We start from the raw sequence: 12903 nt of genomic DNA, 5'->3' as shown, positions 1-12903 counted from the left end.
ATTAGACTCAGACAAGGGCTTGCATAATGATTTGGAATGATGCAGGCTGTGGAAAATACAGACCTGGAGGAACATCAGGCCATCCATCACGTTATTCTCACCCAAGGACAGCCTTTAAACACGTGGTCTTCATAAATCAAGGTACACATCATTCAAGCCTCTAGTGCTTTTCAAATTTTAATGTTGTCGAATCACCCCGAGATCTCTCTGATTCAAATAGATCTGAGGTGATTTCTAATGATGCTGAGGGTCCACAGATCCCACTTTGAGCAGCAAGGCCTTAGGAAGTGGTTCCCAAACCTTTCTGCAGTGGAGTCACCCAGGGAGTTTCTAAAGTGCTGGTTCTGGTTTCCCACTACCAGAAATTGTAATTTAATTGGTCCGGGGTTAGGAGTTTTAAAAGATCTCCATGTGATTCTAATCTGCAGCCAAGTTAGGAAGCACTGTTCTGGGGCTTACGGAGGAAGCATGTTGATTTCAGGAAAGGAAATGAATCCATAAAGAAGACAAACTGATAACGTGGTAAGAACAGGATAGTTTAAATTTTGCAAGGTTAGTACTTTGAATAGGGTGGTGGCGGAATGGAAACATGTCACATTTAATCCGTGCCTCACAATCTGTTGAGGCCCAAGTGCCTTTTGCTGTGGAGGAGGAAGCCTTGGAGCAGGATGGACGCTGCCCACGAGGGGCTTTCCTGGGCACGCGCGAACGGGGCGCCCTCGGGGGCGGAGCCTGCTGCCTATGCGCATGCGCTCCAGTCCCGCCCCTCGGGGCTGGGAATGTGCCGCAATTCCGGAAGTGCGCCGAATCCGGCGTAGGTTCGTCGGGAGCCGCGGGCGCCTGGCCGGGCGTGGGCCGCGCCCTCCGGTTCCCGCACGTTGCTCGGCACGTGGCTGAGCGCCAGGCCCTGGGCGCCCTGGAGCCGCCGGCGTCAGTCGCTGCGGCGGTATTTTCCCTGACCGTCGCCGACGCGTTCGTCAGGGCCGGCGAGAGCCCCGCCCCGCCGCTCCCCGTGCTTCCTAGCAGGTTCATCTGCTCCTTCCCGAATTGCAGCGCCAGTTACAACAAGGCCTGGAAGTTAGACGCGCACCTGTGCAAGCACACGGGGGAGGTAAAGGGTCCGAAGGCGGGGACCGAGGGACCGGGCGTCCAGGCGCAGGAACTAGTGACATGGCCCGCCAGGTGGGATCCGCTTGCGTGGGCGCGCAGGGTCGCTGGCCTGGCTTTGCAAGAAGTGTTCAGCTTTGGCACATGCACCACAGAAGCGAATCAACCATGCCTTATGTTAGGGAAGCAGCAGAGGAGGTAGACAAGAAGTTCTAGCACCGAGGCATCCTTGCCATGGGCTCCGGGGTTTACAGAGCAAACTTTTCCCTTTTCATGTTGAGTCTTGGCCAATCACTACCTCCTGGTAATCTGTAAATACTGCACGACTCATTCCATAGACACCTGCCTTCAGCACCTCTCTCCCAGAACTTGTGTGGAGGATAATTCCCTGGAGGTTTAGCAAGCAGCATTCAGTCATTCTTTCAAAACACAGTACCATCCTAGCCTTGGAGAGAGCAGTAAACAAAACAGGCAAGGCTTCCGTGGTCACGGGCCTTATGCTTTAAGCAGGACAGATAAAGGAATAGTTAGGAGTGAGATGCAGTAAATCGAGGGCTGCTGGAGGGTGCTTAGGAAAGGCTTCTTGTCCTGACTGAGAAGGAAAGGATCCATCCATGCAGCCATTTAAGGGGAAAACAGTCTGGACCAAGAAAACTGCAGGGAGAGCCTGTAGTGCTGGCGGGGAGGCAGGCCGGTGTTATTCGGGGGACCCTACAAGAGAAGCCTTGAGAAACCAGGCTGGGTGGGATCATTTGTAGGCCAGGGTACAGATGGGTTTGGAGTGTTTTACTTGGAGGGCAATGGAAATATTTTGGAGGAAGACAGTTGATGGAAGTGGGACTCATGGAGGCCAAGGAATCTGCCCAATTTCCCAGTTTTTGGCAGAGCCTGGCTTCTCACTACCTCAGCTCAAGGCCCTTAATTTCTTAAGTTAGAGGCCTGCAGTCCTTGCCTTTGCTCCTAGCACCTACCGAACTTAGGGGCCACTCCTCTAATGACACCCATTCTCCTTACCATCTCCAGCATTTAAAGGCTGACCATGGTCTTCTTGGGACCTTCTCCTCCAGTTCTCTTCCTCTTCCTCTGACCCTTTTCACTGGCTTATCTTCTGCCTCTACTGTTCTCTTGGCAGGCCTATCCAGTGACTGGGTTCACTCATAACATTCATGATCCTTTGCCTCCTGATCTTCCTCTTACCCATCCTATCCCTCCAAATCTGAGCTGTACAAACAGTATGTCCAAATTAGACTTTACCTTTAATTTTAGACATGTGTGTCATATTTTGGCTATTGGCACTACCAGCTTCCTTCATACAGGAAAACTTGAAGTCTTCTTTGTTGTCCCAAATATCACACGTTGATTTGACAAATATTGATTGAGCCTAATCCATGACAGGAGTTTTGCAAAGTTCTGTGGATCTGTTTCTTAGCACAGGCATTGGACTTGTCCAGAATTAGGCAGCACCTGCACATTCTTCTCCCCTAGCCTTTGGATGGGTATACACATGCTGTGGTGGAGATCTGTGTACACAGGCCATGCTAATAGGCAAGTAATCTTAAGAGGGGGTTGCACTTAAAGCCAGGTGTCAGGTTAGGAGCAGATTAACCAACTGTGAAGGCTGCCCGCTTATTGCATATGCTATTCATAGAGCAAGATTTGCTGCAGTGACTTTGTTGAGAAGTTGTGACATTGATGTGTAACTGCATGCAGGACAATCTTGTCTGGCCTTGGTGTAGCAGCTGCTCAATACTTAGTGAAAACCATCTGTGGAGACAGAGTCCATGGCCTTGCCAACTAGACATTTGAGGCCTTTAGATAATACTAGAGTTACTAATGTGGGCAGAATTGACACATTTTTTTCTTTCCTTCCTGCTAGAGACCATTTGTTTGTGACCATGAAGGGTGTGGCAAAGCCTTTGTCAGGGACTACCACCTGAGCCGCCATGCCCTGCTTCACACTGGAGAAAAGCCTTTTGTGTAAGTAGAGAACTGGGTTGAAGCTTTGAAATGGTTGTGTGGTACATTGACCTGGTAAGAAAACTGATTGTTACCTCAAGATCAAGAGAATGTGAAGCTTCATTTGCATCTCCTGACATAAGAGGAGACCAGGTTTTAAATGTGTGGAGTGGAGTAAGGGTTTTGTGGGTAATTTGTGTTAATAACTTTAGGAACAAGTTAATCTGAAGTTCTCTTGCATTTGCATCCTCTCCTTTAAAGTGTGCACTGAATGGGAAATCAAACATGAAACACACAGTTTAGACCAGATGGAAGTGATTGCTTGGCAGGTTATTGACTCTGCATTGTCAGGGTCTTTCTGAATTGATACACTGCTGGGATAAGAGGTCGAGCTTTTAAGAGTTTATCTTGTATTTCTTTGGATTAAGCTCCTGCACCTCTGTCATACGGTTTTAATTTTATTCTTCTTGGAGTTGCTGTTTATTTATCTGAAAGGGTGAAGATACAGTTTTTCTTTTAAATCCATACTTTAAGCAGTGGACTTCAAATTTAGGGTGTATCAGAATCACTTGGAGGCTCTTAAAACAGCTTGCTAAACCCCACCCCAGAGCATCTCATTCAGTAGGTCTAGGGTGGGGCCTGAGAATTTGCATTTCTTGCAAGTTCCTGGGTGATATTGATGCTGCTGGTCAGGCAACCACATTTAGAGCCATTAAACAGAATGTTCCAGGAAAACATTAAATTTTTCTAGGAAACAAAAAAATAAATCTAATAGCTGTTCAGAACTATATGTTGGAGACTATATCAGGAAATAGCTATATGGCAGGTTTTGCAGATGTTAGGATTTAAGATCATAATTTTGTTCTATGAGACAGTTCCTGGAGTGGTAGAGTTTTCTAATGATCTGAGTTGATTTCTATTAGTTCTAAGCTGATGAATGTGAAGGGTCCCATGTCTCACTAAGGTCTACACAGTCTGAAGAAAGTGAGCTGTTGACACAGGACAGTCTTCACTGTTGTATACCTTATAGAAAGTCATCTCTCCCTCTGACAGCGCACCAGCAGAGGGAAAGAGGCAAAGTGCTGAGGACAGCAGATGTCTGTTTCAGTCCCTGTTCAAGCAGACAGTGTCTTCAAAATCAATGACACTAAGTGAAGCTTATTATTTCAAAATATAGTTCAACTACACCAGCGAAGAGTAACAAAGGTGATTTGGAAAATAGGGCTGGCATATAGTCTTTGTTCTAGAAATTTCACTTTGGGGAATTTATTCTACAAATACACTTGTTCCTATGTTAAAGGCATGTACACGGTCATGTGCAACATTATTAATAGTAGCAAAGCATTGGAATCAAACAGTGTGCCCATCAGGGGGGTTAAAGTGTATCACCATAGTGGAATACTATACAGCTAGAAAAATTAATGCAGATGATCTCTATGAAACTAGGGAAATCTCTAAGGCATGTTAAGTAAAAAGCCAAGCAAATAAAGGGCTACCTTTTTTGTGTATAAAAAGGGAGTGGTGTAGACAGGAAGAACCTATAGTTATATTTGCTTGTATATGTATAAGAAACACTAAAAGTTACATAAAACTATAAAAATGTTGTCAACTTGCCTTGGGACTCCATGGGGAATACTGGGTGGGTAGGAGCAGGGGTGGAAGGAAACATTATGTATCTGAGTCCCTTTTTATGCTTTTCTGAACAAAGTTACTGTACACTGTTACATATAATGAAAGAAAAAAGTGGGTCTGGGTACAGGCACACAGGATGAATGAGAAAAGTGAGGATTATTCCTGCTGGAACAATGTGATATCTTCCAGCTTTCTCTCTAGCCCAGACCTCCCTCTCGTTAGTTCCAGATCCCCGTAGCCAGCTGCTGGCTGGACAGTGTTATTTAGCTGTCTTTGTGGCTTCTTAAATTCACTAAGCCCATTCTGAGCTTGGCTTTCTCTTTGGCCTTCTCCTCCCTTGTTCTTGTTAGGTGGCATCACTGTCTATCCAGTGATTCACAGCAAAGATAAGGCAACTCCTTTGGACGCCTCATTCTGCTCTCCTCTCCAGCACATAGGTCATCAAGCCCTGTTCCTGATCCCTCAAGTCCTGCTCTCCTGCTCCAGCTGCCACTGTCTTATTTCAGGCCCTACTCCTCCTGGCATGACTGGCCCTCTCCCACATTAGCCTCCAGGTTGCTTTCCTTCTTAAAATAGTGCAGTAGTTTTAAGCACTGCTTACATAATGAAGTCCAGGTTCTTAGTATGTCATATAAATGACCTTTGTGATTTGGCCATTTTGGGCTTATCTTGACTCATTTGCTTGAATTTCAGGCATGCAATTATGATCCAGCTATGCTTAACTGACCAGCAGCCTCCTCCTGTTTGCCCTGCTAACTTTGTCCGTGTCTTCAGTGACCCTGTGCCTGCTATTTGGCTCTTGTCAACTTTTCCAGGCCCTATCCTGCCCCACACCTGTGTTAGGTTAGATGCCTGGGTCAGGCTTAAAGTCAAGAATGACAGAAAACCCACCTCTATAGAGGCCGAGACAAAATAGTCTCTTTTTCTCCTGCATAACTGAAATGCACAGTAAACAGTCAGTGGATGATCTGTAATCATCTGCATCTGAGCCCCTTCTAACTCTGCCATCCTCATCTTGGGGCTTCAGCGTCATGGTCCACGATACCTGTTGGAGCTCCAGCGGTCACATAAGCATTGCAGCCACCAGGATAGAGGAAGGTGCAGAAGAGGTGTGCCCCCTTTTTAGACACTTTGTGGGGTTTAAGCAACATGAACCAGAACTTAGCCTGGTGCCACCCCTAATTGCAAGGGATGCTGGAAAAAGCTCTCTTTATTTTGGCCATGTACCCAGCTGAAACTCAGCATTCTATCCTAAGGTCAAGAACACTTGTTGGAACTTCAAGTGGTTCTGCCACAATGCCCCTCCTGTGTGTTTCCAGTGGGCTTCTGGGCGTATCTCCCGTGGTCACTGCACAGTTAGTCTCTGTCCTCCACCTGGCCCCGTGGACAGCATGGTGCTTCATATGAGTGTTATTCATTGTTTATCAGTGAATGATAGCTATGATTAGGGCTTATAAAGGAAGCCCTGCCTCATCCATCAGGCTGATGAAAACTTGTCACAAACAGATCACATATTTTAAAAATACAACTTCACAAAGAATTTAAGTAATTCAAGGCCAAGATATAGAAATGCTCGTTAAGAGAACTTGAGCAGCCTGGTGATATGCCACAGGGCATATCGGTTTATAAGCTGAAATCCGTTTTTTTGTTGTTTTTTGGGGGGAAGTCTTTTTGGAAAGGCAGTTTACAGTGACATTTTAAGCAAATTTAGGTTATCACATTCTAGACAGAACAATTTGACTTAAACATAATTTAAGCCTAAACAGGGTCTGGGCCTTTGGAATTAGTGTTTTTCACCTCCCCTCTGCCCATTGCACAAAGGAGTCTGATGCCGTGTGCTTAATTTCAGAAGCCTCGCATGAAGTTCATCTTGTTACATGATGATCACATCAAAACAGAGGGGTCTACATGATGTGGTTTACACTTTGGAATTTGTTAAAGACTATTTTATATGATACTTTGGAATAATTAGCTTTTATGAAATCTTAAAATTTTCTTCCCTTGGTTTGTTAATATTTGCGTTTATAATTTCTCACAGTTGTGCAGCTAGTGGCTGTGACCAAAAATTCAACACAAAATCAAACTTGAAGAAACATTTTGAACACAAACACGAAAATCAACAAAAACAATATGTGGTAAGAATGATAGTCTATGCTTAAATTCTCTGAATATTTTTATGCTTATTGTCTGTTTCTAAAAGTTTCATCAACCAGATTTTGTCTGTCAAATATCTGGATTTAGCCCCATACATGCTATCATAATAATTGTTCTATTTTGAAAGCAAACATTGTGCTAATTAAAGTATGTTATTGGTAGATTACCCCAAATGAAAAATATCTGTCTTCAAAGTTTCTTGACAAAGAATTTTACCGTAACTAAATGGGTGAAAGTATCAAGTTTATAATCTCCACAATATTTTTATCTTGAGTATCGTCATGAACTGTTCTTTGATGTTTTTCAAGACTAACAAACCTTTACTGAACAGTGCACTTTTGAAGGCTGTGAGAAGACCTTTAGGAAACATCAGCAGCTGAAAACCCATCAGTGCCAGCATACCAATGAACCACTGTTCAAGTAGGTACTCTCCCGGGTGAAATCCACATTGCAAATTTCAGGTGGGAATAAACTGAAATGCAAAGGTTGGGTACAAATGTTCTGAAACAGTTTATTAATCAGTACTTTTCTGTTATCATGTATAGTGTACGCCTCTTTATATTTTGGACTATTCCAAAAGTTCAATTTTGCTTGTTTCTCTAAAAGAAATATTTAATATGCTTTAGAATACTTTGTAAGATTAGTACAATAGTGGTTAAGCTTGAAGGGAAGATTAATAAATGACTTAAATATTCAAATAGAGCCTGACCAATAATATGACATGTCATTATGAAGACCCTAGCTATTCTTTACCTAAAAAACAAAAGCAGTGTGGCTTAGCCTGCACTAGAGAGGGTTTCATGAGGAACAGGAAAGGGTGACAGGAAACATTAGAATAGATGTGCCAAGGGCATTGAGGAATCCTGACTGCCTGCACCGATGGTCACTCTTGAAGAGCATGGACTCTGGGTACTGCTGTGCTGGCGGAGCCTTCCTCTGCTCACACAGGGCTGCCCTTTAGGTCTGCTTCTTCTGGTGCTGCTGGTGGCAGTAACGCCGAAATGGCATGTCCTTCTCATTGCTTACCAGAGGCTATGAAGCTACTGCTGTGTTTTCTTTTCACACCATTCCCATGCAGCAGTGTTGGAAAAACTAGATAGAAACGATTTAGAATGGTTTAAATGTTGACCTAAGCCATCTTTTTTGTAACCATGAAAACACGGAGTAAATTTTCAGAAGTATAAAGATAAAAGTGTTTGAGCCCTAGCCAGTTTGGCTTAGTGGATGAAGCATCGGCCTGCGGACTGAAGGGTCCCGGGTTTGATTCCGGTCAAGGGCCCATGCCCAGGTTGCAGGCTCGATCCCCAGTAAGGGGTGTGCAGGAGGCAGCCAATCAGTGATTCTCATCATTGATGTTTCTAGCTCTCTCTCTCCCTTCCTCACTAAAATCAATAAAAAAACATTTTTAAAAAGTGTTTAATTTGATCACATAAGCTAAAAAATGTAATGTGACATTTTTCTGTTTGTTTTGCTCCAAGTTTGGTCAGGTAATTTGAATTTTAACTATGATAAGGTCTCATATTTATATGACTGGTTTGGTTGTGGGGAGAGGAGACTTTGGTTGGAGAAATAAGACAAAGTACTGTTTACTCTAAGTGAAGTTCTCTATGAAAACACACTGGCTGTTGCTTCATGTCTTGTTAACCCAGGTGCACCCATGAAGGCTGTGGGAAACACTTTGCTTCACCCAGCAGGCTGAAGCGACACGGGAAGGTCCATGAGGGTGCGTACGTGGTCCTTTGTAGTGTTCACTTTACTAACACACCAACCACATGGTGTATGTGTGTAAGTCTTTGAGTACTTGCTGCTTTCTACTCTATTCCATGATCATACTGAGCAACTTAGAACTAGGCGGGGCACCATTCTGCTTGTTCAGGTTTTATAGTCTTGACCAAATTGGTGCTGTGTGCTGTGTCCATTCTTCCACTCCGCTGTCATTGTTCAAAGTCCATATTGTATTGTTCAGAACAAATGCCTGGTTGTGCTGTGTCTTGTGATATGCAGGTGCTCAGCCAAGGCGTTGCTTCTTCATAGTAGTTTTTAACCCCTTCTACTTCCTTCCTGTGTCACTCTTCTCCTAGGCGCGCTCAAAGCGTTTAGAAAATAGTTTGGAGTTTTAGGAGCAATCAGATTGAAACTTTAAGACTTGATTAAATGGACTACTTGACTCTATTATGTTTTCATATAGGATTTTTGATATCTATATTCCAACTTCCCAAGCCCTAGACTTCATGGGATTTTTTTTTTTTTTTAAACAAGAGACCAGTAGCTAAGATAGGCAGCCTCATTCTTTTGTTTCTCTCTGGTATTTAGTTGGGTAAAACTCAGGCAGGCTGTTACATTGACTGATTAATCCAATTCTAGTGCTTTACGAAATGTCAGTTTTTGTTTAGAGTCTTGGTCTCTGGTTATTCTAGTTTATTTTCTTCCTTAGCTGTACCCTTCTTCTTTTTTGCCATATGAAACTTACAAGATGGTAAGACTAGAGGAAGCCAGGGGTGGGCATATAACTGCTGAGATCTAGTGTTGGTGTTTTGCCAAGGACAGAGGACCACCTTTTTTGCTGAGGAAAAAGAGAGGCTAGCATAAGGCAGGGAGGGTGGAGGGGCCATGAGCCATGGAGGTGGGGGAACTAAAGCAGCTGGGTATCCACGTGCAGTATGGTCAGCTTACTGGGAATAGCAGGAAAGGGAAAGAGGCAGCCTTACGAAGTCTGCTAAGCTCATATCCTATATGAAGTACCCTGATATGCAATTATTTGGTTTCACCGTAAAATACCACCTCAGTTTTACTGGCACCTCTTGAGACTAACAGAATAGAATACTATTGGGAGGTAGAAGAAATATTACATATACATGTAGGTTTCTTTTTTAATTATGATTGATGTTTACATTGAATATTCATAAAAGGCAACACACCTATTTTTTTTAATAGGCTATAAATGTCAAAAAGAATGTTCCTTTGTGGCAAAAACATGGACAGAGCTTCTGAAACATGTGAGAGAAACCCATAAAGGTAAGGCACCCTGTCTGGTGTGGCTCAGCAGTTGAGCATCAACCTATGAACCAGGAAGTCACTGGTTCGATTCCCGGTCAGGGCACATGCCCGGGTTGCGAAGCAAGCTCAATCCCCAGTACAGGGCATGCAGGAGGCAGCTGATAGATATTTCTCTCTTGTTGATGTTTCTATGTCTTTATCCCTCTTCCTCTCTCTCTAAAAATCAATAAAGGAAAAAAAATGGGTAAGGTACACATGAATGGCTTGGTATAACCATTTACCCCTGTAGAACTGATTTAGTGCTTTTAAAGAGAGAAATATTAAATATGCACTTAAGAATAATAGATGTTTTGTGAGGAGCTATGCTCTTCAGCTGTTTGACAAATGAGAATAGAGACCTATGGTCCCAGGTTTGGAAGAGCTATTCTGGGTCTATTTGAGCTACTCTGCATACTTAGCATTTTAAAGGCTATGGCAACTAAACAATCTGGGGAGGTACTGGTGTTCTGTGGGACAGTTTGGGGAAGAATGCCCTGTGTACTGAGGACAAAGAAGGAAACTGGTCTATTTAATTTTCTCCCTTTGCCCACAGCTACCTTGCTGAGACCCCTGCTCCTTGGCAAGAGTGACTTTATGGCCCTAACTGGTTTGGCTCAGTGGATAGAGCATCGGCCTGCGGACTGAAGGGTCCCAGGTTCGATTCTGGTCAAGGGCATGTACCTTGGTTGCGGGCACATTCCCAGTAGGGAGTGTGCAGGAGGCAGCTGATCGATGTTTCTCTCTCATCGATGTTTCTAACTCTCTATCCCTCTCCCTTCCTCTCTGTAAAAAATCAATAAAAATAAAAAAATAAAAAGAGTGACTTTATGTAATATAAGAACTTGTTAGGCTTGAGATAAATATTCAAGCAATAAAAACTGGAGTTAGTTTCCTCTGAAATTTCTGACTTATGTAAAATCATAAGGTTTTAGGTATTGAATATGTTATATAATTGGATATTAATGTTTTCTATGTGATAATTCCTGGGAAAACTGATTAAAATTTTTTGTCTACTTTGCCAGAGAAAATAATATGTGAAGTATGTCAGAAAACATTTAAACGCAAAGATTATCTGAAGCAACATATGAAAACGCATAACCCAGAAAGGGATGTGTGTCGATGTCCAAGAGAAGGCTGTGGTAGAACCTATACAACTGTGTTCAATCTCCAGAGCCATATTCTCTCTTTTCATGAGGAAAGGCGTCCGTTTGTGTGTGAACACACTGGCTGTGGCAAAACTTTTGCCATGAAAGTAAGTACTCACCCTCACAGGTGCAGTCCTTCCAGGGTGAGGCTTCTCGCCGGGTTCCTAGGAGCCCTGGGTTCCAGGATGGTGCCCCAGGGCCTGCGGTGGGAAGGCGGGTGAAGAGGGCTCCAAGACCTTCCATTCTTGCTTAACTGGAGTGGCTCTGAACTAAAGCCTGCTATACAGCCAGATCTGCCTATGCCAAGTGGTTCTCAAAGTGTGGCCCTGGCCTAGGAGTACTAACATCACCTGGAAATTTGCAAAAAATGCCTATCCACATGCCCTACTCTAGACCTGCTGAATCAGAAACTTGGGAGTCAGGGGCCCAGGAATGCTTTTTAACAAACCCTCTAGGTCAGCAGTCGCCAACCGATGTGGTGGTCTGTGAGGTCCGAAGGATTGGCAACCGCTGTTCTAGGTGATTCTCATGTGGGCTATATTTGAGAACCAGTGGCTTATGGTACCAAATGCTTATTCAGAAGAGTATGCTGTTATTTTAGGTATCCTTTTAGGCTGCTATCACCTAGGAGCCACCTTTTTAGACCACAGTCATGTAGGAATTGAGAAGAGAAGTGGGCAAAAGGATGTGAGGGACTATAAAACTTGGGAATCTATCTAGTGTACATCTTGGTATGATTCTAGTAGGTTGGGAACATGACACTAAATGGGGGGCCTGTGCAGTTTTGCAGACTCACTCTGGTTGGTGCATTTACAAGCACTTCAACTGTGAATTACAGTGAAGACTGAAGCAAGAAATGAGGCTGGTTCAGCATAGGTCTGAACCATTAGAACACAACTTGGAGCTGCTGGTGGTCGGCATTATCATCAAGGACAGCAAGACTTTGGCCAAATATTCCATTGGTTTGGGGATGCTGTGGACATAGCTTCAGTTAAACGAATCTCCTTTAGTTCAGAATAGTTCATTCAGAACTAGTTTTTCCCAACCTCTTACTTATGAAAGAGCTAAGAAGCCACAGGAGATTGATATTATAAATTCCTCACCTGGGTTGTTAGAAGAGGCAGTGATCTCAGTCTAGAATTTAAGAAAATCCTCCTGTGGAATCCTTGTAGATGGAGGCCACACCCCTCAACAGAATGTAACAGAAAGAAGGCTGTTTATTTAAATAATTCAAGGAGTTTTCATGTTAATAGATACCAAATGGCAATGTTTTAAAAATAGAACTTTTTCTTTTTTTCTTTGCAGCAGAGTCTCACTAGGCATGCCGTTGTGCATGACCCTGACAAAAAGAAAATGAAGCTCAAAGTAAGTTGAGACGCCATAGGCAAGCTGTTTTTAAAACATGAATTGCTGATTGAAGCCAGATGCAATCTATTTAGAATACTAGAGGCTTGGTGCACGAAATTCGTGCACAGGGGTCCCTCAGCCCAACCTGCACCCTCTACAGTCCAGGAGCTCTCAGGGGATGTCCTACTGATGGCTTAGGCCCACTCCCGTGGTTCTCTGCTCTCTGCGGGGCCTGGGGGTTTCGCTGCAGCCACGGAGATGAAGCCCCCATGCCCTGCTGTCCGCTCTCTGCCTGCCACCGCCATGCACAATGCGAAGAAAGCCCCAATGCCCTGCATTATGCTTTGTCTGCCAGGCCTGGGGGCTTCCCCGCCATCACCCTGCGAACAAAGCCCCCAAGCCCTGCTGTCTGGGCTCTGTCTGCTGGTCCTGGGGCTTCCCCGCTGCCGCTGCGCTAAGGAAGCCCCCAAGCCCTGCTGTCCGGGCTCTGTCTGCCGTGTCTGGGGGCGGATCCAGCTTGTGGCTA

At 44.2% G+C, this 12903-nt stretch overlaps 1 protein-coding gene across 1 annotated transcript in view; it reads left to right on the top strand.

The window, feature by feature from the left end:
- Window positions 1-589: 589 nt before the first annotated feature.
- The window catches only part of GTF3A (general transcription factor IIIA), a gene marked incomplete at its 5' end in the record, with an annotated part of 12960 nt that continues 646 nt past the window's right edge, over window positions 590-12903 (top strand). The window contains 8 exons of the mRNA XM_080660159.1: window positions 590-1111; window positions 2984-3084; window positions 6734-6830; window positions 7181-7269; window positions 8499-8572; window positions 9784-9864; window positions 10908-11137; window positions 12336-12395. Of these exons, the coding sequence (XP_080516285.1) occupies window positions 590-1111; window positions 2984-3084; window positions 6734-6830; window positions 7181-7269; window positions 8499-8572; window positions 9784-9864; window positions 10908-11137; window positions 12336-12395 (1254 nt within the window). The remainder of the gene's footprint in view (window positions 1112-2983; window positions 3085-6733; window positions 6831-7180; window positions 7270-8498; window positions 8573-9783; window positions 9865-10907; window positions 11138-12335; window positions 12396-12903) is intronic.

This window comes from Plecotus auritus (assembly GCF_963455305.1).
Source record: "Plecotus auritus genome assembly, chromosome: 3".
NCBI classification, from domain to species: Eukaryota; Metazoa; Chordata; class Mammalia; order Chiroptera; family Vespertilionidae; genus Plecotus; species Plecotus auritus.
The sequence above is the reverse complement of the archived record's forward strand: the minus strand, read 5'-3'. Positions and strand labels throughout refer to the sequence as shown.